Source organism: Equus quagga, chromosome 8 (genome assembly GCF_021613505.1).
Source record: "Equus quagga isolate Etosha38 chromosome 8, UCLA_HA_Equagga_1.0, whole genome shotgun sequence".
NCBI lineage: Eukaryota > Metazoa > Chordata > Mammalia > Perissodactyla > Equidae > Equus > Equus quagga.
This window is the reverse complement of record NC_060274.1, coordinates 23,449,288-23,476,904: the sequence shown is the minus strand read 5'-3', so window position 1 is coordinate 23,476,904 and position 27,617 is coordinate 23,449,288. Positions and strand designations below refer to the sequence as shown.

General features: G+C 37.1%; 1 protein-coding gene across 1 annotated transcript; it reads right to left on the bottom strand.

Moving 5' to 3' along the window:
• Window positions 1–5,040: 5,040 nt before the first annotated feature.
• Window positions 5,041–16,663, bottom strand: NMBR (neuromedin B receptor). Its single transcript, XM_046668896.1, has 3 exons — window positions 16,242–16,663; window positions 7,903–8,251; window positions 5,041–5,442 (listed from the first exon to the last, which is right to left on the bottom strand). Exons 1-3 carry the CDS (start codon window positions 16,661–16,663, stop codon window positions 5,041–5,043), a joined length of 1,173 nt encoding a protein of 390 aa, XP_046524852.1.
• Between the last annotated feature and the right edge of the window lie 10,954 nt (window positions 16,664–27,617).

The window sequence follows — 27,617 nt, the reverse complement described above, 5'->3', positions numbered from 1 at the left end:
ATGTTTCCTCTAATAATCATTAATGATGTGGTTATAACCAGACTTTCTGTAGCACTCTTCTTGTTATTTTTTTATAACTTTACAAATGTGGCTTTCTGCACCAAAACTGACCATACTTACTCACACCCTGCCCCCTTGTTTTGAACAAGTCTAAGGAAAACGTGCACAAATATTAATTTGTTTGAAGTTGAAATACACATGCTTATGCTATTTTAAGAAAAGTTTAATGGTTGCAACATTTCAGTTCTCAGAAACTTGGAGGAAATATTTCTTGTGTATGCAATGAAGCCAGTACCAAAGTATTAGTAAATGGAAAAATTATACTTGTTCAAAATCCATTAACCATTTTACAGCTCCATAGAATTGTATGAACATTTAAGACATGTTTGACGAGCAAATAGCCAAATAAAATGTGTTTTGACACCTAAAAAAGTTCCATTAATTTTTATTATTTCTCTTCCTCCTTTTTTATATAGCATGTACAAAGTAGGGAAAGAAATTGAAGACAGCAATTATGGTCCTATATTTCTGTATATGAAATTTATTTTTATAAAGGTATTCACTTGGGTGACCCAGAATTTACACAATTATTCTCACCCTGGAACGGCAGAGGTAAACACAGAGACCCACTCTTTTCTGTCCTCTATCGTCAGGTAACCTCCACATTCCAGGGAGGAAAATGTTGACGTGCCTGTTTCTACCTTCCAGCAAACTATCTGAGGTCCAGATTCCTGGAGTGTTGGCTATAGATACAATATATGAATTTAAAGTCAGATAGACAAGAGGTCAACATCAAGCTCTCCCATCCTTACCTCATCTGCTATTGACCCCCAGGGTCCTCATCCCTAGACCTGGGTGATGATGAATAACACCTGCCTTAGAAGCTGACGTGAGACATTCTGGACAGGAATTAGCACAGGATCTGGCATGTAGTAAATGCTTAATAAAGCTTATTACTATTTTACTACACGAGGAAAGATAACTCTAAAACAGGAGGATAGAAGCTACCTTTATTAACACTTACTAGTGTGCCAGGCACCATGTGGGTACTTTACATGTGTGACCTAATTTCACCCTTACAATATTGTGAACCCATTTTACAGACAAGACAATGAACAGGGAGCATCCTCTGGTCCCCAGCAGTCCAAGAATCTTATCATTTTGCAGCTCTTTTGAACTATCCCTGGTTTAAAGAGGTTAACAGAAAAGAACATATCCTATATCTACATGAAAAATAATAATTTCTGGGGCCGGCCCGGTGGCACAGCGGTTAAGTTTGCACGTTCCACTTCGGTAGCCCAGGGTTCCCCTGTTCGGATCCTGAGTGTGGACGTGGCACTACTTGGCAAGCAATGCTGTGGTAGGCGTCCCACATATAAAGTAGAGGAAGATGGGCATGGATGTGAGCTCAGGGCCAGTCTTCCTCAGCAGAAAGAGGAGGATTGGCAGCAGTTAGCTCAGGACTAATCTTCCTCAAAAAAAAAAAAAAATAGTAATAACAATAATTTGGTGAAACTTTCCTCAATTTGGCAGATATTACCATGTTAAACAAAGGTTTTCTTTAATATTTCCTTGAATTAAGATGCGACTAGATGGAATTCTATAAATTGGGATATCAATTACCTTTTTACGGGTCTATTTCACTTTGTTTGTTATAACAGATTTGGAGTTAGGAGTTTGTTCTACTTCTGGCTAATACACATAACTAGTTTGATTTGCTTCTGTAGTTTGATTTCAAAGATGAATTTGGGTTTTGTTTCTTTAAACTTCATTCTTTGATAATAAGACCAATGAAATCTTCAAATGCCCAGAATAAAGCTAAATATCAAAAATAAATATGTGGAACACGTATATACAAACTAAACACTTAAAATCCAATCAATGCCAAATTTTAAGCTCTACTTCTGATATGAACCCAGTCTCACAGGTGTGTGTGTACTTACGTGTGTGTAAAACATAAAGTTTGTTTGACTCAGAAAGTATATGATAAAAGCAAATATTAAATATTTACCCTCATCATACTACACATAGAATGTATACTAATATATTACCTCTCGAGTATCTATTCCAAAGAAGGAAATATTTGAGGAAATGCTGCAATTCACAGGACTGTTTTTCTTTTCTTTTGTTTTTTTTTTTTGGTGAGGAAGATTGTCCCTGCCCTAACACCAGTTGCCAATCTTCCTCTTTTTGCTTGAGGGAAATTGTCCCTGAGCTAACATCTGTGCCAGTCTTCCTCTATTTTGTAAGTGAGACACGACCGTAGCATGGCTTGATGAGTGATGTGTGGGTCCGCGCCAGGGATCCGAACCCATGATCCCCGGGCCCCTGACATGCAGTGCAGGAAGTTAACCACTACACCACTGAGCCAACTCCCACAGGACTTTTTGAAAATGAGAAACAATTACAGTTAATGAGTGAATTAGGATTATAACTCAGCAGTAGAATGCACCAACCAAATTCAAAAAAGCTTTGCACAGATAATCCTCAACCTGCTTAATTTATGAACGGAGCTATAGGTATTTCCCAAGTCTTTAAAAGGCAGAGCCCCGGGCTGGCCCCGTGGCCGAGTGGTTAAGTTCGTGCGCTCCGCTGCAGGCGGCCCAGTGTTTCGTTGGTTTGAATCCTGGGCGCGGACATGGCACTGCTCTTCAGACCACGCTGAGGCGGCGTCCCGCATGCCACAACTAGAAGGACCCACAACGAAGAATATACAACTATGTACTGGGGGCTTTGGGGAGAAAAAGGAAAAAACAAAATCTTTAAAAAGAAATAAGTAAATAAATTCAATTTCAAAAAAAAAAAAAAAGGCAGAGCTCGACATTAAGACAGAGTATGACTTTCAGGATTAACAGCAACCAGAAAGGAAATTTTAAGATGCAGTCAAAACTTTGATAATATTGATAATATTATATAATCAGATATGTGGCTATTGTTAAAATTCTTTTCTTAAAAGAGAAAAATGAAATTTGAGGTGCTTTTATTACTCCATTAGTGTCATTACAGAAAAACATTTTTAACAATATATGTGTAAATGGAAATTTTCTAAAATATTTCCTGAATAAATGTTTTTCATTCCTAAAAGACAAATTAGATAATAGTTTATGTAACAGTGTTATTCTTTTAAACTCTAAATTATCAGGACTTTATAGTTAAGATGTTCCCCTTAGCTTCATATATACTTATATATAGTTTCATATATATATATATATATGGAGCTAAAAGGATCTTGTAAAATAAAGATGCGCACATTTTGCAATCTTTCATGTATATATATTTCTACCATCCTCTTAACACCCAGCAAGGAGAAAGAATCTGCATTAACTAAGGATTACCCTTGATTCTTCACGTGTTAATGGATGAGCCTTAAAAGATTTATAAAATACCTAGAGTCAGTATAAAACTTGTGTGTGATATTTTGCACCTTTCTGATGAGTGGATCTACAACTTTCCCAAAGGTTAAGAAAAATTATTCAAGACAGAAAAAAGCCACACCTGAGTGGTGGTGGAATAGTGGGTGCACGCGCTGTGGTGTGGTAGCCTGTTTTAAATCTCACTTTTCCCACAGGGTTGTGTAATCCTCTTTAAGTTTCTTGGTATTTCTGAGCCTCATATCCCTAATCTGTAAAATAAAGACAATAGCAGGAGATAGTTCAGTGGGCCTGGCAATGTGTTCTTATGATCATATATTCTGGTAAAATTTGCAAAGTTGTATAGTTTTTAATAGAGACATCCCCCAAATTGTGTAACTTCATACCCCACCAAAACTGAATCCCTCTCTTTCACCTCAGGGATCCTATTGGGGTTAAATTAGAGAATCTACGTAAAGCCAGAACACAGAAAACACTCGATTAGTGTGCATTATCATTATTATCAACTATCATAAGCAATCTGCTTGTGTTTATTTTTCCCATTGCTATATATTATTGAGTATTTCACATCTTAAATGGTATGGGTTAGGGGTGTTTAAGAAAGATCTTGGTGTATTAACAGAATTTTCTGCTCAGCAAATTTAGAAAGAAAAATAGTACAGAATATATTCATCCAAATGTTAGACTTACTGATACCAGCTTATGAAGGGATAGGTTTTAAAATATAATCAAGACCATGTTTGCATTTTGGCCAAAAAAAAAAAAAAAAATCCAAGACACTTCTTCAGAGGAAACTGAAATACTCTGCAGAGTACACTGGCCTGAGTGAGATTCCAGACTCTCTTCAGGTGGCTGTGGCGAGAGAAGATGAGCAAATGGTGAACTCACCAGAAGTGCACAAATCTTGTCGTATCTATACAGAATCATCCAAATATCAGAGACTTAGCAATGTATGTAAAGATAGCCATGCCAATTTCTGAGTCACAGTTTCACAATTTGGGACATAGGATATACCTTTTTTACATTAATAATGTAAATCACACGATGTCTATTTTACTATGAACAATACAAATGCCATCATATCTTTTAATCACATACTTAGAAGTTACAGACACAAGCTATTTCTATAAATTATGACCAATCACTCAAAGGATCACAATAAATATTATTGACTTGTGCTTAAGCTTCACCTTTTGAATTTTCTATTATTTTATTCAAATAAAAGAGATATATACATGCATTAGTTATCATAAATTCACCAGGAAAATATGACTTGTATTTTAAATAATAGAAGTCTGAATATTACCTTCACTGAATCACTGAGTCAATATAGGAATTTATTACCTGCTTCAAGATAAAACAAATTTAAGATAAAAATGCTAGAGGTGGCTCTAGCAACAGCTGAAATCCAGAAGCCATATTGATTTATACACATATAGAATTGCCTTTTGAATCACTTTTAATGTGAACAACGTATATTTTTTAACAGAAAGTCCTGTTCAGAGAAAAACTCTAGGTATGTTTGCCTTGTCTTTTCTGAGTCAGTCATGAAATCGTCTACGAATTAGCTGAGTAATAGTAAGCATGAGAAAATTGTTTACTTCTGTTCTGCTCAGTAGAGACAGAAAGGTGAGTAAGTTCTTTCCAGGTAGTGAGTTGAATGGCAAAATCACAGTGCCATTTCCTGCTTCATGCTGTGTCCATTTAGTGAAACAGAATTGGTCACCACATTCTTAACGTTGCTTTTCAGAGATGTCATACGCACAGCAGAAGAGCTGAGCACATAGCTGGTTGATCTCTCTAGATAGGATGTCCTCCCGCAACAGAGCTGGCTATTGAAATGCCTCCTGAAGCTTTCACTGAGCAGATAAAGAGCAAATGGATTGACACAAGAATTGCAAAAGCTCAGGACCCGGGCAACTAAAGTGACAATCATGTGGCCTAGAGATGGGTCAATCTCATTATAGTTGAAAGACCTATACATGTAGAGGACGTGATTTGGAAACCAACAGAAGACAAAGCAGCCCACAAAGACCAGCACAATTTTAGCCAGGCGTTTCCGTGTTTCCATCTGCAGATACAAGGACATTGTCCCATTGGTTAGCATGAGTCTGGAGCCAGCCACATGCAAAATACCACGGTACAAAACCAGTAAAACTTATCATCACGTGCAAATGCATCCAAAAGTACAAAAACTATTTTCCTCAACAAAGTGATGATTTTAACAGTTGGAAGAGGCCTATTTTTTTGTTCACTACACTATTTTCATTTAAAAATATTTGACAGCTTATACAGACTAGATGATACATCATTAATAAATTACTACGTCTTCATGTTACAATTATGATCTTAAAAATTCTGTCTTATTTTTAACTATTTTCCTTTTGCTCAAAGTCTTATTGTGTTCACTATAAATATAACTCATTTGTTTGTATTAAATCCCCTGAATTAATGACCATAGAACATATTCGAGCTTAGATTTTTTTTTTTAAGTCAGAGTATTTTAAATGGGAAAAATGATCTGTTGAAATAGGGCATGACTTTTTTAACCCTTACTCCACACATGCACACAAAAAAACTTGAGATTTAAAGTCCTGACTTGCATAAATCTAAAACGTCTGACATAATTGTCAATCCTATAAACATTACTACGTTAGGTTACCTTTAAAAATAAAAATACTTTTTCTTTCTTTTCATAAATTTACATACTGTGTTTACTGTTTTAAAGGAAAATCTTCAGGAATGTGATAATGAAATTCAAATACTGGACCATAGTTGTTTTTAATGCAAAAATCATTTTCGAACATCTAGAGTCCAAAGTTTAGCTCATAGTTGCTAATTTGTTTAAATATTTAAATAAGGCAATATGAATATGAAAATACAATGTATCAAAAGGTATTGAGAGAAGGCAACGTGATATTTTCTGAGCTAAAGCTGTTAGTAGTCAACTAGGATATGGCAAAGAAGACTGGAAAAGTTCAGGATTGACACAGATCTGCCACTGGGGAGTAGCAGTGAGTGGTGACAGCAAACGAGGGTGCAGGTAAAGAGGAGTGTGGCTCAGGATGCAGAATGTGGTCCTCCAGATGTAGCCGGGTGGCATCAGTTAGGCAACCTGGCTATACTAAAGAGGCAGATGTGAACTTTACATTATTGAGCAGTGCCTGCCCTAGCGGGTGGAACATGGGTGCAAGAATTTCACGGCAATCTGTACTTGGAGATTCATATGCACAGACAGGCTGTTGATGTTGAGATTACTTCTCAGCGGGTGTCAAGCCCAGTTACCCAGGCAGAGTTTATAAGTCCCAATAGGGAAATTCACAAAAACAAGGCAGAACAAAGGCCATTTTAAAAAAAGTGGATATGGGGAAGGTAAGAGGAACTCAACTCTAGAAAACAAGGCAAAAACTCAAATACCCAAATTGAGATACCAGTTGGATCACAGGGCTCTGAATAAAAGATTGTGAGCCCAGGACCTAGAAATTTTTGCTTCAGTGATGCTAGATATTTAGATAATAAATCTATTAATTTGTCTAACAATTACTTTAATGATTGGTTGACCTTTCAAGCCTTTAAAGCAGATGTGGATCTCTGATGAGGATGGTTATCAATAAATAGAGGTGACCTTCCACACAAGAAAACTTTGCCAAATTGTGCTGTTGCTAACATGCCCAAAGCCGCAGCCTGCACCTCCACCTAGAGCCGAGCAAATTTGCGATTCAACTTGTTTTCATTCAAATTGGGGACCAGACACCCATAAACTTCCTGTACTGTCACAACCCTCTGGAAGAAGTCCCTCACTAGGAGTGCACAAATGGACAACCAAAAACTGTGTCCCATAAGTACAGTATTTCCATCTCTTTGTGGAATAACACAGTTGGTTTTACCTTAAATTAATACTGTATGATTTTTAAGGAAGAAAGAGTATGTAAGGTGCATGTTGTAATTTTTAAACGAGTAGATAATCTTTATAGGAAAAGCTAAAAAGTTGAGTTAGTCCAAGTAGGACTTCAGCACCAGCACACATCTGATCACTTTCACTACTGTCCTGCTGCACTCTGTTCCCAGAGCCTCTCATTCTGGCACCCTACCCAAACCCCATCCCCAGATGCCAGGCAGTGTCCCATAGCCCTTTCCTGTGCATCCTTCTCCCAGACTTCCTGTCATCCTTATCGGGCTAATAGAAGAAGAGACGATAATTAAATAGATTTATACTTAAAATGTGAAAAATTTCTGGTTTATTATGTGGTTCTTTGCATAACCATTTGCACATAAAGAAAAGCCTTCAAAGATGTTAAATTCTAATAACCCCAGGCTCAGATGGCAGATAAGCAGGAGCTCCATGGGCCTTCACGGAGCTATGACATGGCCATATACTAGAGAGATCTCTTCCAGTTGAGGCTAGTGCATGTGCCAGTGCCCTCTGACTCTGTTCTGATCATTCCTCGTATTGAGAACCCATAAAATAGAAGACTAAATTGTAGTTACTACATCTGATCAGTGCACCCCAACACACACTTACCAAGCTTACCTGTTTTTTGGTATGTTCGTTGTATTCTCCAGGAAGATTATGTGCACTTTTGATTAAAGTCTTTGCAATATGATAATAGTAAATGCTAATAATAGTAAGTGGTATGAGGAAATAGACCAAGAAGATGAGCACTGAATGAATCTTTGGATGTAATTCATCCGTCTGAGGGTAGGGTATACACGCTGTGAAGCTGCCATTTTCCAAGCTACCAATGTGTGCCACTTCAGAAAACACAGCTTCAGGAACCGCCAACAGCACGGAGATGACCCAGATGGCCACAGCCTTCACACAGGTCCACAGCACTGCCCCTGATGTCTGGATGTCCATGGGGTTTACAATGGCTCTGTACCTGTGAAAGCAATGTGTCTCAAATCACTCTCTTAAGAAAGAAAAGGTAAGGAAAAGAGAGAGAGAGGGAGAGAAGGAGAGGAGAGAGAGAGGAAGGAAGGGTGTAAGAAGGGAGGGAGAAAGAAAGGGAGAGAAGGAGAGAAATCTTACTTGTGCCGAAATTAACTACAGTGGAGTCATTTAAAAACGGAGTCAGAGCTGCCCTTCCAGAGAAACTGATTTGCTGGCTTGAACCCCGGACTGGGCCAAAACAGCAGTTGTTTTACAAGCAATTGTTTGAGAAGTCAGCAGGAGGACTGCCATCCTGGTCACAAAGACCAAGAACTGTGGACTTTCTGAAAACAGAATCCACAGTCAACCAACATTTAGCCAAGACTAGCTCTCTGCCTCCAGCTCCAATTAAAATTCTTTTTAGTACAAACCTCCCTTCCTTGTCTTTAAAAGCCCCTGACTTTTACTCCCTAGCCGAACACATTTTTGGATTTCTACCTGAATCCGTGTCTCCTGAATTGCAATTCTAGTTGCCCAAATAAATATCTGCTGTTTAAATTGTAGCGATTTTTTCCTCAGTTGACAATTGCGAAGACAGAGGTGTCAACACTCCATTGTTCTCTGACTGTTTTGTAGAGAATGGGTTACCTACTATCCCTGGTGTCTTTCTGTCTGCAAGTCATTCCACTATTTATTAGCACAGAAGACAGGAAGAGAGAGGAAAATATCTTAAATTGCCATTTCCCAAATTGCAGTAGTTTGCTTACCTCTCTCATAAGGTTTTTCTAAATCGACATACTACAAAAGAAATTCAGAAAATAATCCCATTTACAACTACAAGAAAAAGCATAAAATACCTAGGAATAAATTTAGCCAGGAAGGTGAAAGAAATATACACTGAAAACTTCTTTCAAAACTTTTCATCATCAGATTCAATGTAATCCCTATTAAAATACCAATGGTATTTTTCACAGAACTAGAACAAAGAATCCTAAAATTTGCATGGAACCACAAAAGACCTCGAATAGTCAAAGCGATCTTGAGAAAGAACAAAGCTGAGGTACAATACTTCCTGATTGCAAACTATACTACAAAGCTATAGTAATTAAAATGCTCCCTAACAGTAAAGAAAAAAGCTCCTTGAACCCAGAGCCTGTGTCTTGCTCACTGTTGCTTCTAAAGTGTATGACACAATGCCTAACCCATAATAGGTTCTCAGTAAATGTTTGTTGTACTAACAAGGAAATGTGGTCTGAGCAACAAGGAGATCACTAGTTAGAGCAGATTTGGTAGAGTGGGGTGGTAGTGGGATGTTACGTTGAGGTGAGAGTAGAGGTGAGAGATGGAGACACAGCTTAGTCTACTGACGCCCAAGCTGGATCAATATTCAGAATCACCTGGAGAACTGAGAAAAGGAAAAGAGTGTTAGCTTTCTCCCCAAGACTTACCAGTGCAGAGTCTCTAGGATGTAAAACGTGAGATTCTGCATTTTACTAAGATTTTTCAAGTGATTCTGAATATAAGCCAAGTTTAGAAACCCCTTTTCAGAAACCCACAAGCTTCCTGTGAGGTTGTCTAGTGCAATGGACACACATTCAGTAGTGGAGTATCTGGAATCCGAAAGTTCAGTGTTTGCAGAATCAGATGCCTTCCCTTTACGATATGTCACATCATGTTTTAACAGTATTGATATAGCAGTAAAACTTACTCTGAATAAAATTACTAAATCTATCATTCGAAAGCATTTATGCATCATTGTACAATAGAATGTCTAAAACTATAAATAACTTTAAAAAATAATGTAATAAGTGGGATGTCCGTTTGGAAAGGTTAATAAATACTGGATTCGATTACACAGGAGTCAGCAATTCTATTTGCTCTTTACCCCCAAAAAGATCACTTTGCTTTTAACCTATTGAAGCGTATGACTTAAATGACACATGAGCATTTCTTGTGAAGGAGAATAACAATGACAAGCCATGTTGATGAAGACAACAGGTTGGAATTAGCCAGACTATGGTTAAAGGAACTGGGGAAAGACTGCAAAAGGCAGACAGATCATCTTCATTAATTCTGCAATAGGCTAATTTTGCTCTCCACTTCCATGCCTAGTTTCTGACAGTTAACAGATAAAAAATAGTTCATTAAGTTTGAAGCTAGCAATGTTAAATTGGGTCATCATTTTGGAGCATGGATTGAAACTGAAAATAACCTTAGTCATGTGGACACATGAGAATAAAGGAACAAAAAAACCAAAGTTTTTAAAAAAGGAAATTTAATGAAGACATGTGTCCTTTTGTATAGAAAATAAACAAGTGAACTTTGAAATACCAGGACGTCAGTATATTTGGGATGTGAGTGAGGTTCTCCGAAGAGCTGAAATAATCTACAGCTTATATAAAATATTATTTAAATCCTACACATTGACTGAAAAGTAAAAATAATAATGAATGCAAATATACAAAGATAGCATATAACTATTTATCTTGTACTAAATATCTGATCAACTTTTCCAGAAGAGAATCATCTACACCTCATATTAGGAGCAATTTTTCTAGAAATTCAATAAATAAACAATTAAATAAGGATTCACTAAAAAATTCTTAGTAAGAACTTGTTGAGAATGAGAAAATTAAAATGCAATTAAAATGATTAAAGACTTGGGGAAATTGTTCAACCCTCCTGAGGAATCAGCAATTGGAAGGTCAAAGGTAAATTGTTATTTTTGTTTTTGGAAGACACAAATAGGAACCGTACTGCTGGCGACAACTAACAAAAAGGAAAGTGTTGAACTTCCCTGTCTGCCCCTACGGCTCAGCCTGGACAGATGGCCCCCTACTTAAATGCATCACTACAGGCAAAAGAATGAGAGCTACATCGTGGAGTATCTTTGTTCCACCGAGAAGTGGCCAAAATAGAACCAGTATAAATTACTAGATGAGATATTTGTCTCAGATGTGGTAACAGGGAAGAGTGCGACAGGCAGAGCACCAGAGCACTGAGCTGCGCATCTGATTGCCTCACCAATTACCAGCGTCCTTCTCCTCTTTGGGTCTCTCTCTGCTCGATACTCAGAGAGGGAGCTAATAAGATCCTATCAACGCTACCTCAGGTCTACAGTAGAAGACATTATTCCTGTTTTGCAAATGAGGAAAATTCTGCCTTATGGGCATGTGTTTTGTACTGTTTTATCATTTTCTCCAACTAGAACATTTGGACATAACAGATGTAGGACTAGCATCCAGATGCCATAAACCCCTGTCTCGTGCATCCCCTGCTTATTTATAGTGTGTCCCAAAGGTTTCAGACAAAGGTATATGAATCATCTTTAGAAGTAAAAAATAATACTAAGGTAATAAATAAATAAAGTAATATACAAATTATGAATATGAACATTGTGAGAATTATACAGCACCTCTCTAATTCAATGTTTGAGATTATCCTTCTGAGGAGAAGAGAAAGGGAAATAAGCTGGAAGTATTGAGACTAATGAGTAAAAGATATCTGATTATTGGGTATTGGATATTATTGGAGTCAAATATAACAGCTTTTAACAAAAAAACCATATAAATCCTCATTAAAACTAACAAATTAAGTGCACGTCACAATTTGCTCTGTTTCTACGGCTATATAAAAATAACAACTGAGCAGTTGTCAGGGAAAGCAAATTTTCCTTTCTGCCTCGGCAGCTAGAAAACTCTCAAACATATGACTCACACTTTGTGAAAGTATGGATTGCCTTATATTCTTCAACTTTTATTTTCCCTAAACCTGGATTTCCTCCCGTTTTTGTTCCTGTTGCATGTTTTTTGTATCTCTAGTTTTAAGCTTCCTTAAATCTTTTGGAACAAATTAAAAATAAATAAGTCATCGCTCTGGTGACATGAGTTCTGTTGAGGGGGAGTGTGGACTATTCTCTTAAATATGTACGGCCAGCCTGAACTCTCCGAAGAGCACCAATCTCAGCACCCACTGAAAGGCAAGGGCTTCTCAGCGCAGTGTCCAGAGCTGTGCACCAGAGAAGAAAGTGTCTCCAGCGAGGGCCAGCCCGCTAATCAGGACCTGAACTTCAATCAAGAGTTTTCACGAAAAACCAGCAAACAGACAACGGCGCTCCCTCCCACCCCTGCACGAAGACTGATGGAAAGCTTCACAAGGGCCGGGGAGTGTTGACCTAAGGCCTACATCTGATGTATCTCAATGCTTCCACAAAGAAGAATGCTGAGAGAATAACTGTTTGCATCGGTATAACATCCAAATAATGTTAAAGACTCCAAGCTCATACCTAAGAGAACTAGCTCAGTTATGGAATTAAATCTGATTGCCCTAACTAGTGATGGAAAGCTTGAAATTACTAATACATTAGCACATTAGTCAGATTTGGTACAATGTTATTTTTGAATTCAATCCAACATTGAAGATGCAGTATCAGAAAAAGAACATAATCTGATACATTAAATTAATATCAATTTCATTTTATTGTTTTATAGATTTTTAAAATTTAACTTATAAATGCATTTCGGTTAGCAATTACAATAAAAACAGAATAATGAATTGATACCTAGCTTTACATTTGTAAATATATAAAATTATAAAGTTTATAGTTTAGCACTAGGAATCTATGGAAATTGTTTCCTATAAAGGAAAAAGGAGAACCCCATTCCTACAAGTTATTTGCATTTTAATTATGGACTTCGAGACACCAGACAATCTTCAAGAATCAAAGAAATAGTATTCTAAGTTTGGAAATGCAGCTACTGGAATAGACAGCGAGGGAGATATCTACACAGACAACCATAAGCAAAGTGTGGCCTGTGGGGCTCCCCCTACCTGGTATCACAACACACATGTCCCAACGGGGTGGGGGAGAGATGTGTGTGTGTAAAATTGTTAGAAAGAGAATACGCAAATACCTTTAAGCAACAATTTAATGTGAGCAAGCAAAAAGAAGTCTATTTTCAAAATAGTGACAAAAAAATTCATCAAGATAAAATTAAACTGAGATCACCCGTATCACCATTTCAGATCATGCACTGTGTCTCCTCCCCCGATTCTGGTTATGATCTGCCTCTGAGCCACATCTACTGTGGACACAAATGATTCTTCCTAAGGATGTACCAGCTGAAGCTCCTTGAAAGAATTTGCAAGTCAAGGATTAATAATCACAAGTACCAAAAAGTATCACCCATATCATCCTTTGGCCATATCACATGAGGTGATTTATACCTCAAAGAAGATTCATAGATATCGTATATTTTATTTCAGTCTCTGCTGATGTCATCCAGCAATGCTGTCATCAATGATATATAACACTAAGTCTCCACTTCACATTGGGATAAGCTTTCCAAAATCTAATTATCTTCCTATTTCTACATTACCGTGATCTCTATTTCTAAATTTTCTACCTTTATTTTCTTAGACAAAGACACTTAGGCCATCTCGTGGAAATAGAATATTTGGTTTAACAAACAACTGAATTTATTGTTTGAAAATTACAATAACAGGGTTTTTCCCCCCTATTGTTACAACTACCACTTAATTTTGAATTCAAGTGTTTCTTTTATTTTGCAGTTACATTTTATGACTTGCTTTCATTCTATTGAATCTGATGAATCGGCTTTTATAGTCATTTTTATTTTTTCACTCTTGAGTTCTTTGTTTTAAATTTCACTTTTCAGTCTGCCATTAAATAAGAAACACCATTAAAGATTTCGTATACTTGGGAAAGTAAAGATGTGGCTTAACGGTGAAGAAGCCAGGCTTTGAGCTGGCTTCAAACCCTGACTCCTTCCTGTGAGGTCAGGAAATTGTGGCTGAATTTCAAGCCTTACATTTCTTCAGTTTAAAACGGAAATGATAATAGTACCTTCTTCATAGTGTTGTGAGGATAACAAACTCACAGAAAAGTTCACACAGTGCTAAGTGCAACTAGTCTTGTACTTGTTTCCAAATCTATGAGAAAGCAAAACATTTGGTGAGATAAAGTGTGATCAAGGACTTATCAACACTTGATTACTACGTTCTGGAAGAAAAATAGAAGTGTAGACAATGTACAACAAAACATCTCCAAATCATTTTAAGTGAATATTGAAATGTATTATGTAATTTTATCACCACTGATTCCAGTTCCTTAACTTACATTTCCAAAACACACCTTGATGGGCAAGCACAGCCTCTGGACCAAGTAGAAGAGGCAACTCACCTTTATTTATCCTTATTGTTAAAGTATCTATGCTGTATTTACAAAGTACATGATACGTGTAAGAGCAAAAAAATCAGTAAATGCATGAGAAATAACATTTCTTCTGACCTTGATCAGAGCCAATTTACCTGTGTGCCTCCATGACAATAGATAGAGCAAAGTAGTGTGAAATAAACTCAAGCCCTGGGAATTGCTACTAATATTACCTTTTAAAAATGAAAGCACATGATAGCAATTTTAGCTATTCATTGTTTTATTCTAATCATTAAGTAGAATTTTAACTTTCTAATTAAAATCTGCCCCATAAAGAAGAGCAGCTAAAAATTCATGTTTTAATTATGGAATTAAAAAAAAAACTTTTTAAAAGATAATAGAAATGGTGTCATATAAACAAAGTGAGGCACATAATTTACCCACAGTCACCCATTTTTGCAGTATTGTGGCTTTAGAGAGACTCTTACACAAACTACAAAGTCAACAGTATTCGGTTTAAAAAGATAATGGCTCTCAACTCTCCACTGAATATTGTCTTTGCTTCAATGCACATTAACTCTTGAATGCCAAAGTGATGTAAGGGCATTATTGCAAATACCAGGAAATTCAAATGGACTCACTTTTCATTAAAAATTTAATACGTAAATTAAAAGGAGGAAAGTGAACACAACCTTAATCATCCAAGTTAAATTCTTTATCTAAATAGCTTAAGTCAACCCCCTAACCCTAAGGGAATTAGACCAGGCTCCATGCAAGGATGCCTAATTGGACATTTTGCCTCAAGCCCCATCCAGACACCCCTTCTGCTTAAATCCCCGAAACCATGATTAGAGAGGGCCTGGCGTAGGGGCACTGGACCAAGTCAGCAGGCCTGGATTCTCCTCTGAGCTCTGCAAGGAGACTTATATCCCCTGGGCCTCAATATCTTCACCTGGAAAATGGCACAGTTGAATTAGTTGATCTGCAAGATAGAATAATGGATACTTCCCAACCTTAAAATATGTGAAAAGCAGATTTGATATCAAAGGTGTATTTTTACAGCACTGTAAAACACAGATAACTGAAATTTGGTACCTACTTGTTCATGAAAAAAAAAAAAAACCTATCACTTGAGGCATTAAAACAAAAAGGATGTGTGAAGTCATCTGTCTGAAGAACATTTACTATTCTAGTTGTTTTTACTTCAAATAAACAGCAGAATTTGGGTAATAAGTGTAAATGATGCTTCCCTTATTTGGAAAAAAATCAAAATCAAACATTTCCCTAATATTAAGTTTGTGTAAGAGTATCTCTAAAGCCACAGTCCTGTAAAAATGGGTGACTTTGGGTAAATTATGTACCTCACTTTGTTTATATGACACTTTGTTTATATGACACCTAATATCAAGTCAGGTTATTAAACCACTGAGTAAGGGAAGTGCCCTTCTAAGGTTTTAGGCAAACACAAAAAGCTTCCACAAGATAGCTGCGCTTTTGTACATTAATTCTATAGCATCTCTATGAAATAGATACCAAAGATTCCCAAAGTGTGTGGAGGGGTGGGGGAAGAATAGGATACGCAATATTAAAACTACTTTCAAACTAATGCAATTTTAATGATTTTAAAAGTAATAATTTTCTCATATCTTTTCAAGCTTCACATCTCAGTCCGCTTTAATTCCTTTTTACTCCCTAACTCCCAGATGGACTCTGTCCCTCCCTCTCCCAGCCGCTCCTTTCTCCCGCCTCGCCCCAGGTGCGCTCCAGGTCTCCCGCCCCTCTGCACCGCGTTTCCAGGTCGCCTCACCCCTCCCTGTGCCCTTACCTGTCGGCGCTGAGGGCGGTGAGCGTGAACACGGACACCCCCACGGAGGTGAGCTGGATGACCGGAATCAGCTTGCAGCCCACCTTGCCGAACATCCACTCGTCGAAGAAGTAGCGGGACGCGTCCACCGGGACGCAGGTGAGCAGCAGCAGCACGTCCCCGGCGGCCAGGTTAGAGATGAAGATGTTGGGGACGCTCCTCATGGCGCTGTTGGTGATGAAGATCTTCACCAGCACGATGTTGCCCAGCAAGCCCACCGAGATGATGAGCAGGTAGAGGGACGGGATCACACAGCGGAGCACCAGTTCAGCGGTGGTCCGGTCCGGGACCTGCAGGAAATCCCCTTCGGACACCCCGGGGATGAAGCTGCTCTGATTCGCTCCCGCTGTCTGGGAGAGGTTGGAAAGAGACTTGGGGGGCATGGTCTCCTTTCCAGGAGAGTCCGCTGGAGTTTTCATGCGCCCAGGTGGTCTGAAAAGTGCAAGGCGCAGGACTCGGGCTTCATCGACCTCCCTCCCGCCGGCACAAGTTTACTGCCCGCGGGGGATGAGCCACACCGCCGCGTCCCGGGGAGGACAGAGCCCGGAGGGAAGTCTGTCTGTCCACACGCCCCGGGGCTTCACTCCTAGAAGGGACACATGGGCTCCTGCTGCCTCCGAATTAAAAATAAAATAAAATAAAAAGGCAAAGCAGTTGCGTCTTTGTTCCAGTCTCCAATGGTTTGTTCTTGGTTGTAGTTAGCAGAGAATTGCCCTCCTGCCCGACCGTTCGCTGGGAGGGGAGGAAGTCATCCTGGCGCTGTCCAGCGAACGCCTGCTGAAACACCTGGAAGCAGCATGGGGCGGCTGGCACTTCCCTCGTCCCACAGCTTTGCTCGTGTTTCATGCAGCTCTTGTTGTCTTGTGTGGAATTGGAGGGGATCTGAGTCCTCTCTCTCACACTGCGTCCCTATATACATCCATCCTTACCCGCCTCCAGCGGGAGGAGCCCCAGACAAGAAGTTTTGTGAACCTCTGAGGATTGGGTGGCGGTGCTGGCGAGTGATGCTGTATCACTGAATTTAGGAAAGAGAACAGGTGACAAAGGATGAAGGAAATGAATAGAACTCCCTCCCCACTCTTCTACCTCGATCCACTTTTCTCACCCCAGATATGGAAACTCTTTCCTGCAGCTGGCATGTTAGTCTTAAACTTATATTTTATTGAAATATAGTGTGCACAAAGTACACAATTCTTAAGTGTACAGCTCAATCTAACCACAATTCAGAACCTACAATCTAACCACTATCCCCTAAAAGAACCACTGTCATTCCGCCTTGTATCATCTAAGATTAATTTGCCTTCTCTTGAGCATCATTCAGTATGTACTCTTGGATGCAACTTTGGTCACTCAACATTGTGTCTATGAGATCTACCCAGACTTTTGTGTGTAGAATTTTCCACTGCTGTTTAGTATTCCATTGTATAAATATATCACTGTTTATTTACCCCTTCTAATGTTGATTGGCATTTGGGTTCCTTATAACTTTAGCTAGTTTGAATGATGTTTCTACAAGTATCCTTGTATACGTGTTCTGGTGCACACTTGAACAAATCGCAGACGTGTATTTGCTAGGTCACATTGATTGAGTATGTTCAATTTTAGCAGAAATTGACAATTTTCCCCAGTGAACTCCAACTTCTTTTTCTGTTGGAGACTTGCTTAACAACATTTATTAAGGCTAAATAAAGCATGCCTAGGACTAAGAAATGCCATCCCTAAATATGTACTCTAATATATACCTGATACACAATTTTAAGTAGGATGTACTTAAGAACAAAATAACTTCCCAAATTAACAGCATCTGAATCTAATATAAACTTCTCAGAAATGGCAAAGTTCTGAAGCTAGTCAAATAACATTCTTTTCATTAGGAAAAACATTTGGCTAGTTCTTGGCTATTACATGACAAAATTGCGTGATAACAAGGAAATTAGCAAGGACTACCTACAATGATGTGGCCATAAACTGATGAAATATGCCAAACCATTTGTAAAATTTAAGTAGATTTTTCAGATACTGTCAACCAAGAGCAGCATTTAATAATCATAGTTGAAGTAAACAAGGTAAACATTTGCATTGTAATCAATTTAATGTTTTCTAACTCAATTACAAGTCCTTATTATACTCTTCTTGGAGTTCATTACTTAAAATAATCTGTTATTAAATTAAAGTTAACTAAATATAATGTTCATATACATACATCTTAAAATATGCATAAGAATATTCTATTTGTATTTATATATCTTATATATATATCTCAAAGCAATTAATATTACATATAAGTTGAGATATGTCTTTAGGAGTTTTATCTTCAAAGTTATTTAAGGTTTCCCTTTTAACATCCTATTGCATTATGCAAAGTAAGTTACTAAAGCAATCTTCTAAATTATGAAATTTCTCAAACTTTCAAACTGCAACTATATCATTTTAATCTATTTCATATGAAAACATCTTGAAGTCTAAATTGCTGTGTGAATATCTATATTCTCTTCCGATTATGTCTGTGTGATGCTAAGCATTTAGATGAGAAAAATATTTAGTCTAAAGATGGATTAACAAATATCTAGTTGCTTGGCATTGTAGAAATAAGACATCTAGATTGTCAAATTTTTTCCATTTCAAGTGAATCTATATGTACTTACTCAAAGCCTTGGGTCCATGAGAGTAGAGAGCACAATGAATGTTTTAATAATGATGGTTTTACTGATACTTTATTAAATATATTATAAAGTTCCTGTAATTCTGCATGCATTATTTAGATGCATAACCAAATTTCATGTAGGTACATAGGTAATGTCTCATTTGTGTAGAATCAATACACATCAGAAATAAACATCTACTGAAAGGACAGGCTTTTTTATTGTAATCAATGTTTCATATACCACACTAGGTCCCTTAAAGTCATATCTAATTTTATGTTTATAAATATTCTTGGAGGTAGGTATTTGAGTCTTAAATTTACATACAAGACAGTAGAAACTCATAGAGGCAAGATAACTTGCTTAATTTCATAAAGACCTCAGTAAAATTGCATTTTGAAGCTTATTACACTTGATTTAAAAATCTATTGTATCTCATTGTTCCCAGAGAATAAAATTGCCTGGAAAAATGTGGTTTCTGTATAATTGAAAAATGTGTTTTTTTATATGGAGGTATTCAATGTTTATAAAACATACTTTATGCATTTCATTGCTAAAACTTTATTCTATGTGTTTGAGAAGGAAGAGGAAAACATTAGCATGTAAGGAGAGACATGGAGAATATAAAAAGACATATATCGAATTTTTAAAGAGGAAAAAACAATGTCTATGATGGAAAATAAATTTTATAGGATTAACAACAGATCAAACTCTGTAGAAGAAAAGATTAGTGAACTTAAAAATGTAGTAATAGAAACTATCTAAAATGAAATACAGACAGAAAAAGACTGAGAAAAAATGAACAGAGTCAGTGCACTGTAGGATAATAACGTTTGGTGGCCCAATATATCTGTTTTATACCTCTGAAGGATAGGAAGAAAAGGAACAAATGAAAAAATATTTGAAGAAATAATGATTCCAAATTTTTCAAATATAATGAAACTTAAAAGCTCTTATTTCCAAGAAGCTCAACAAATCTCAGGCAGAAGAAACATGAAGAAAATTCTACCAAGATGAAAAACTAGAAGCATTCCCACTAAATCAGGCACAGGGAAAGAATGGCCTTCCTCTCCACTTTTTTCAACATTGTGCTGGAAGTTCCAGCTAATGCCATAAGACAAGAAAGGGAAATGAAAGGTATTACATAGGAAGAAATAAAACTCATTGTTTGAGAATAACATGATTGCTTATGTAGAAATCCAAAAGAATCAACAAAAAACACCTTCAACTAATAAGTGACTATAGCAAGGTTGTAGGATACAAGGTTAATATATAAAAGTCAATTGCTTTCCTCTATACCAGCAATGGGAACAAGTGGAACTTGAAATTTAAAACACAACACATTTACATTAACACCTCCCAAAATGAAATACTTAAAAAAAAACTAACAACATTTTATAAGAGCTGTATGCACAAAACTAGGAAAGTCTGATGAAAGAAATAAAGGAACTTAAATGAATGGAGAGATATTTCAAGATCATGGCTAGGAAGACAATATTTTCAAGATGCCACTTCTTCCTAAGTTGATCTATATATTCAGTGCAATCCCAATCAAAATCTTAACAAGTTAATTTGTGGATATTGACAGAATGATTCTAAAGTTTATATATGGAGAAGCAAAAGGCCATAGAATATTGAAGGAGAAGAACAAAATCAGAGAATTGATACGACCCAACTTCAAGACTTACTGCAAAGCTACAGTGATCAAGACAGTGTGGTATTGGTGAAAGAATAGACAAGCCAAATAGAGAGCCAGAAATAGACTCACATAAATATAGCCAACTGATCTTTGACAAAGGAGCAAAGCAACACAAGGGACTAAAGATATTCTTCCAACAAATGGTGCTGGAACAACTGGACATTCACATGCAAAGAAAAAAAAAAATGAATGTAGACGCAGATATTACACCCTACGCAAAAATTAATCCAAAATGGGTCATCAACCTAAGTGTAAAACAAAAAACAATAAAACTCCTACAAGATAACATAGGAGAAAACCTAGATGACCTTGGATATGGTGATAACTTTTTAGATAGAACACCAAAGGCACAATCCAAGAAAAAAAGAACTGATAAGCTTGACTTAATGAGATAATCAAAATTAAATTCTTCTGCTCTTCAAAGGACACTGTCAAGAGAATGAGAGGGGCTGGCCTGGTGGCGCAGCAGTTAAGGGCACAAGTTCCGCTTCGGTGGTCCAGGGTTCGCCGGTTCGGATCCCGGGTGCAGACATGGCACTGCTTGGCACGCCATGCTGTGGTAGGCATCCCACATATAACGTGGAGGAAGATGGGCACAGACGCTATCTCAGGGCCAGTCTTCCTCGGCAAAAAGAGGAGGATTGGCAGCAGTTAGCTCAGGGCTAATCTTCCTCAAAAAAAAAAAAGAGAATGAGAAAACAAGCCATAGATGTGGAGAAAATATTTGCAAAAGACACAGCTGATAAATGACTGTTATCCAAAATACACAAAGGACTCTCAAAACTCAACAATAAGAAAATAAATAACCCAAACAAAAAATGGGCGAAAGATCTAAACAGAGAGCTCACCAAAGAAGAGATACAGATAGCAAATAAGCATATAAAAAGATGGTCAACATTATACGTCATTAAGGAACTACAACTTAAAGCAACAATGAGATACCACTACACATTTTTTTTTTTTTAGGAAGATTTGCCCTGAGCTAACATCTGATGCCAATCTACCTCTCTTTGCTTGAGGAAGATCATTGCTGAGCTAACATCCCTGTTGATCTTCCTCTATTTTATGTGGGATGCCACCACAGGGTGGCTCAGTGAGTGGTGCTACGTCCACACCTGGGATCTGAACCTGTGAACTATTGAAGCAGAGCATTCAAACTCAACCACCATGCTGCTGGGCTGGCCCCTACACACTTCTTATAATGGTCAAAATCCAAAATGCTGATGACACCAAATGCTAACAAGGATGTGGAGCAACAGGAATTCTCATTTATTGCTGGTGGGAATGCAAAATGGTACAGCCACTTTGAAAGACAATTTGGCAGTTTCTTAAAAAAACTTAATACACTCTTACCATAAAATCCAGCAATTGTTCTCCCTGACATTTAATCAAATGAGTTGAAAACTTACATCCACAAATACATGGATGTTTATAGCAGCTTTATTCATAATTGCCAAAACTTTGAAGCAACCAAGATATCCTTGAGTTGGTGAATGTATAAATCGTAATATATTCAGACAATCAAATATTATTCAATACTATAAAATGAGCTATCAAGCCATGAAAAGATATAAAGGAAACAAGTGCACATTAAGGGAAATAAGCCAATCTGAGAAGACTACATATTGTATGATTCCAACCTCATGACATTCTGGAAAAGGAAAAGCTATGGCGACAGTAAAAGGATCACTAGCTGCCAGGGGTTAGCCTAGTGAGGAAGGGGAGAAAAAGAGGCAGTGCACAGAGGATTTTTAGGGCAGTAAAACTACTCAGTATGATGCTATAGTGGATACGTGTCATTATGCATTTGTCAAAACCCATAGACTGTACAACATCAAGGGTGACCCCTAATGTAAATCACGGACTGTGGGTGATAATGATGTGATGATGTAGATTCATTAATTGTAACAAAAGTACCACTCTGTGCAGGATGTTGATAGTGGGGGAGACTGTGTGTATGTGGGAAGAAGGAATATATGGGAAGTCTCTGTAACTTCCACTTAATTTTTCTGTAAAGTGCCAGCCCCATCACCTAATGGTTAAGTTCGATGTGTTCCGCTTCAGTGGCCTGGGTTCTCGGGTTTGGATCCCAGGTGTGGACCCACACCACTTGTCAGACACACTGTGGCAGCGACCCACATGTAATGTGAAGGAATATTGGCACAGATGTTAGCTCAGGGCTAATGTTCCTCAGCAAAAAAAATAAACATGATAAAAATCATGCTTAGTTAATAAGGTGCTGCATTTTACCTAGGCATTTAAACCTATGAAAATTGTTGATTGGATTATCTGCTTTATATTTTAGTGTTAACAGTAGCCTTACTTGGTGTTGGCGCCATGGCCTAGTGGTTAAGTTCGGCGTGCTCCACTTCAGCAGCCTGAGTTAATGGGTTTGGATCCCAGGCGTGGATCTACACCTCTTGTCAACGATGCTGAGGTGGTGACTCAAGTGTGAAAAATACAGGAAGATTGGCATGGATGTTAGCTCAGGGCTAATCTTCCTCAGCAAAAAAAAAAAGTCTTACTTGGGTTTGTTTTTGTGTTTTAAATAAACTACTCCTATGGCTTTAAAAAATTGTACAAAGATAAATCATAATCAAATCACTTAGTACCAATGACAAGGAGAAAATATTAATATCAGCCAGCAAAATAAATTAAATAATAAATAAACAATGTACATAGACACAACTAAAACAAGATAAGGGATTTTTTACTGAAAGCATGCAAGCCCAAAGACGGTGGAGCAGTATGTCTAAAACACCAAAAGAAAAAGAATCTCACTTTGAATTCTAGAGTCAGGAAAATAATTTTCAAAAATAGAGGTTAGACATAATTTTTCAGACATACAAAATCTGAAAGAGTCATCACCAGCAGACCCATACCACAAGAAAGGTTAAAAGAAGTTCTCCAGATAGAAGTAAAAGGATTCTATCTTCATCTACAAAAATGAATAGGAGCATATAAACAGTAAATATAAAAATAAATTTCTTATGCTTTAAATCTCTTTAAAAGACAATTGAGTAAGAAATGGTAATAAAAATATATTATGGGAATTATAATGTATGTAGAGTGAAACGTATGCTAATAATAGCACAAAGACAAGAAGAGGGGAAATGCAAGTATAATCTTGTAAGATTATCTATTTGTGCAGTGGTATAACATTGCTTAAAGGTTGACTGGGATAATTAGACCATGTCACCTGACAGCAATACTATCAATCCTCTTGACTTCATTAGCATTTACAAAATACTTCACCATGCAATAGCAATATATATATATATTCTTTTAAAATGCATGAAGAACATTTAAAAAGACAAAACATATTCTGGGCCATAAAATAAGTCTCAATAAACATAAAAGGATTCAAAATCTAAAAATATGTTCAATGAGCATGAAGAAATTAAATTAGAAATCAATAATGGATGGTTCCCTGGAAAATCCCCAAATCTACGTAAAATAATAGCATACTTCTAAATGACTCATTGTTCAAAGAGGAAAACAAAAGGCAAATTAGAAACTAATTTGAAGTTAATGAAAACAAAAGCACACCCTATGTAAATTTGTGTAATGCAGCTACAGCAGTAATTAGAGGGAAATTTATAGCACTAAATGCCTATAATAGAGAAGAATCAATGACTTTGGTTTATATCTTAAAAATCTAGAATAATAACAAATTTATTTATTAATTAACAATAGAAAATTAAAGTAAGCAGAAAAGAAAAAGTTAAAAGCAGAATTCAATGAAATAAAAAACATAAAGATACTAGAGAAACCAATAAAATCAAAAGCTGACTATTTGAGATCAATAAAATGGATATACCTCTAGCCAGATTGATTAGAAAACAGTGAAGTCAGAAATGACAAAAACCAGTAACAAAAGATGTGAAGTCAATACATTATATAGATATTAAAAGAAAAACAAGACAACGTGATGAACAATTTTATGACAGTAAATTCAACATCTGTGATGAAATGGACAAATTTCTTTTGAAAGAAACAAACTACCAAAGTCAATAAAAGAAGAAATCAATAACCTGAATAGCCTTATATTAAATAAGCTATTAAATTTTTAAAACCAGGGCCAGCCCAGTGGCCAAGTAGTTAAGTTTTGCATGTTCTGCTTCAGTGGCCCAGGGTTCACAGATTCGGATCCTGGGGATGGACCTACACATCGTTCATCAAGCCATGCTGTGGCAGCATCCTACATAGAATAACTATAATGACTTGAAACTAGGATCTACAGCTATGTACCGGGGCTTTGGGGAGGAAAAAAAGGGATATTGGCAACAGGTGTTAGCTCAGGGCCAATATTGCTCACCAAAAAGAAAAAAAGAAAGGGGCTGGTCCCATGGCCAAGTGGTTAAGTTCAAGCACTCCACTGCAGGTGGCCCAGTGTTTCGTTGGTTCGAATCCTGGGCGTGGACATGGCACTGCTCATCAAACCATGCTGAGGCAGCGTCCCACATGCCACAACTAGAAAGGACCCACAACGAAGAATATACAACTACGTACCAGGGGGCTTTGGGGAGAAAAAGGAAAAAAAATAAAACCTTTAAAAAAAAAAAAAGAAAGCAAAAGAAATCCCATTCCAAAAAAAAAAGTTTAAAACCCTCCCACAAAGAAAACTCCAGGTCCAGATGGTTTCACTGATGAATTGTACCAAATATTTCTGAAAGAACTAATGCCAAATTTAAGCAAAGAACCATACAAGTAAGTAAAGAAAGAAACAAAATAAATGCTATAGGAAAATAAATCAGGGCAAGGAAATATGATGGAATGATTTGATTTTAAACAAAACTCTTCATAAAATGGAAGAGGAGGAAATATTTTCCAACTCATTGTAGGAGGCCAGCATTACTCTGATACTAAAAAAAGACACAGACATCACAAGGGAAAATTTTAAAAAAGCAACTGCAGACCATTATCTCTCAAGAATATAGATACGAAAATTTTGAAGAAAATTTTAGCAAATCAAATCTAAAAACATTTCTTTAAGAAAAGGATAATATATCATGACCAACTAGAGTTTATCCCAGGAGTGCAACATTGGCTTACCATTCAAAAATCAGTGTAATTCATTATATTAACAGATTAAAAAAGAAAAAACATACTAACATTTCAATAGACACAGAAAAAGCATTGGACAAAATTCAACATCTATCCACAATAAAGGTTCTCAGCAAACAAGAAATAGAAGGGAACTTTGTCAATGTGATAAAAATATGATAAAAAAGCATTAAGTTGGGGTCCGGCCTGGTGGCACAGTGGTTAAGTTCACACACTCTGCTTCAGCTGCCCAGGGTTCACCAGTTCAGATCCTGGGCACAGACCTACACACCACTCATCAAGCCGTGCTCTGGCAGCATCCCACACATAAAATGGAGGAAAATTGGCACAGATGTTAGGTCAGCAACAATCTTCCTCACCAAAAAAAAAAGCATCCACAAAACTCCTACAGCAAACACTGTACTGAATGGGGAAATACTGAATGTTTTTCTCTTGAGATCAGGAATAAGGCGAGATGTCTGCTCTTATCACCTCTGCTCAGTGTTGTACTGGAAGTGCTAGCCAGTGCTTTAAGGCAAGAAAATCAAGGAAAACACAGACAGATGTGTTACCCCATCTAATTGGAAATGGATGGGGGTCGAGGTACTAGAAAGTCTGGTAGGTCAGTTCCCAAACTAAAACCACCTGGTAAACTGGACCTATGTTGAGAGGGAAAGTTTGAGTAAATAAATGATAAAAAAATAAATGAAAGACAGCAAAATAATATTTGAAGTTAAAGGGGCTAACCAATGAATTATTCAAAAGTGAAAAGTAAATATAACTTTGGTGCCTTGTGAGATACTTCAAGCAAGGCAAGAATTTTGTCTCTTATCTTTGATTCATGTTCCCGTAAGGGCAAATCACTTTGTTGGCTGAAGACTCTGCCGTTACTGCAAACAAAATGCACGGCCTGGGAGGCAACAAATCTCTGCAACATTACTACCAGAGAGCTTATTTCATGTTTATTGGATGAACAGAGACTCATGCTGGTCAAACGGAAGGACATTAATGTGGCTATCTTTTGGCTCTCATTTTACAGATTCATGTACTATCACTGACCCTTTTCGGGACATCTCTGGGAATGTCTTCCCCCAGATCAAACCTTAAGAACCCGATTCATGGTGGAGCTGACGATTATTGTGTAACTATAAATTTTGATGATGAACTGTTAAGCAAAATACTAGATCATAGTGATAGAAAGTTGTCTGCTGCTTTCCTAGCATGTCATAAATGTCATGTGTCGAAACGTTTTCCTAACTTGGTTTTTTAAAAAGAATGTAACATGCAGATTACTGAAGAAGACCAATCCATTGGGAACAAAAGTGGGTTGATGTACTAGAGACCACCACACCTGTAATCCAGGTGACCTGTGAGAGACCCTCAGGCAAACAAAGATAAAGGTATATTTAGAGATAACCACTACTGCATGAGTTTGTCAGGGGAAACACAAAAATTTGGGGTGTAAATGTTTCTTAATTGCACTCAGGCTATTAGCACACAATGGATACAACATGTATCATAGATAAAACAAAATTGGACTACCAGATCAAAAATATTTTTAGGGGAAATAGGACTAGGCATAGGAAAATCAGGACAAATAGAATTTGCCTTTAATGAAAAGAGACATTCAGAGGATAAAATCTTCTTGCAAGAATATGATACCCCATGGTTACCCTATTCCAGGAAGAAGACAAATGATAGCAACCTTCTTAGTCTGGTAAAGAAGCTACAACTAAATTTCTTCCAAATGGAAGAAATGTTAAGAAAACATTACTGAAGAAAATGGTGGGAAGGAGTTTGTGCTCAAAATCAAGCAGGGCTTGAGACATACTATTTCAAGTAGAAGCAGAAGCTATTGCCCTGGATGAGAGGACAACTTCTGAAATGACAGCATAAAGAGCTCCACAGACATTCTTCCCAGAGAAACAATCATAATTAGTAAAAATTAAA

Coding starts and splice junctions, on each gene's coding strand:
- NMBR (XM_046668896.1), bottom strand. CDS start 16,663: ATGCCCCCCAAGTCTCTTTCCAACCTCTCCCAGACAGCGGGAGCGAAT. Junction 8,252..16,241: donor ACCGCCCTCAGCGCCGACAG/GTAAGGGCACAG, acceptor TTGCTTTCACAG/GTACAGAGCCATTGTAAACC. Junction 5,443..7,902: donor ACGAACATACCAAAAAACAG/GTAAGCTTGGTA, acceptor TTGTATCTGCAG/ATGGAAACACGGAAACGCCT.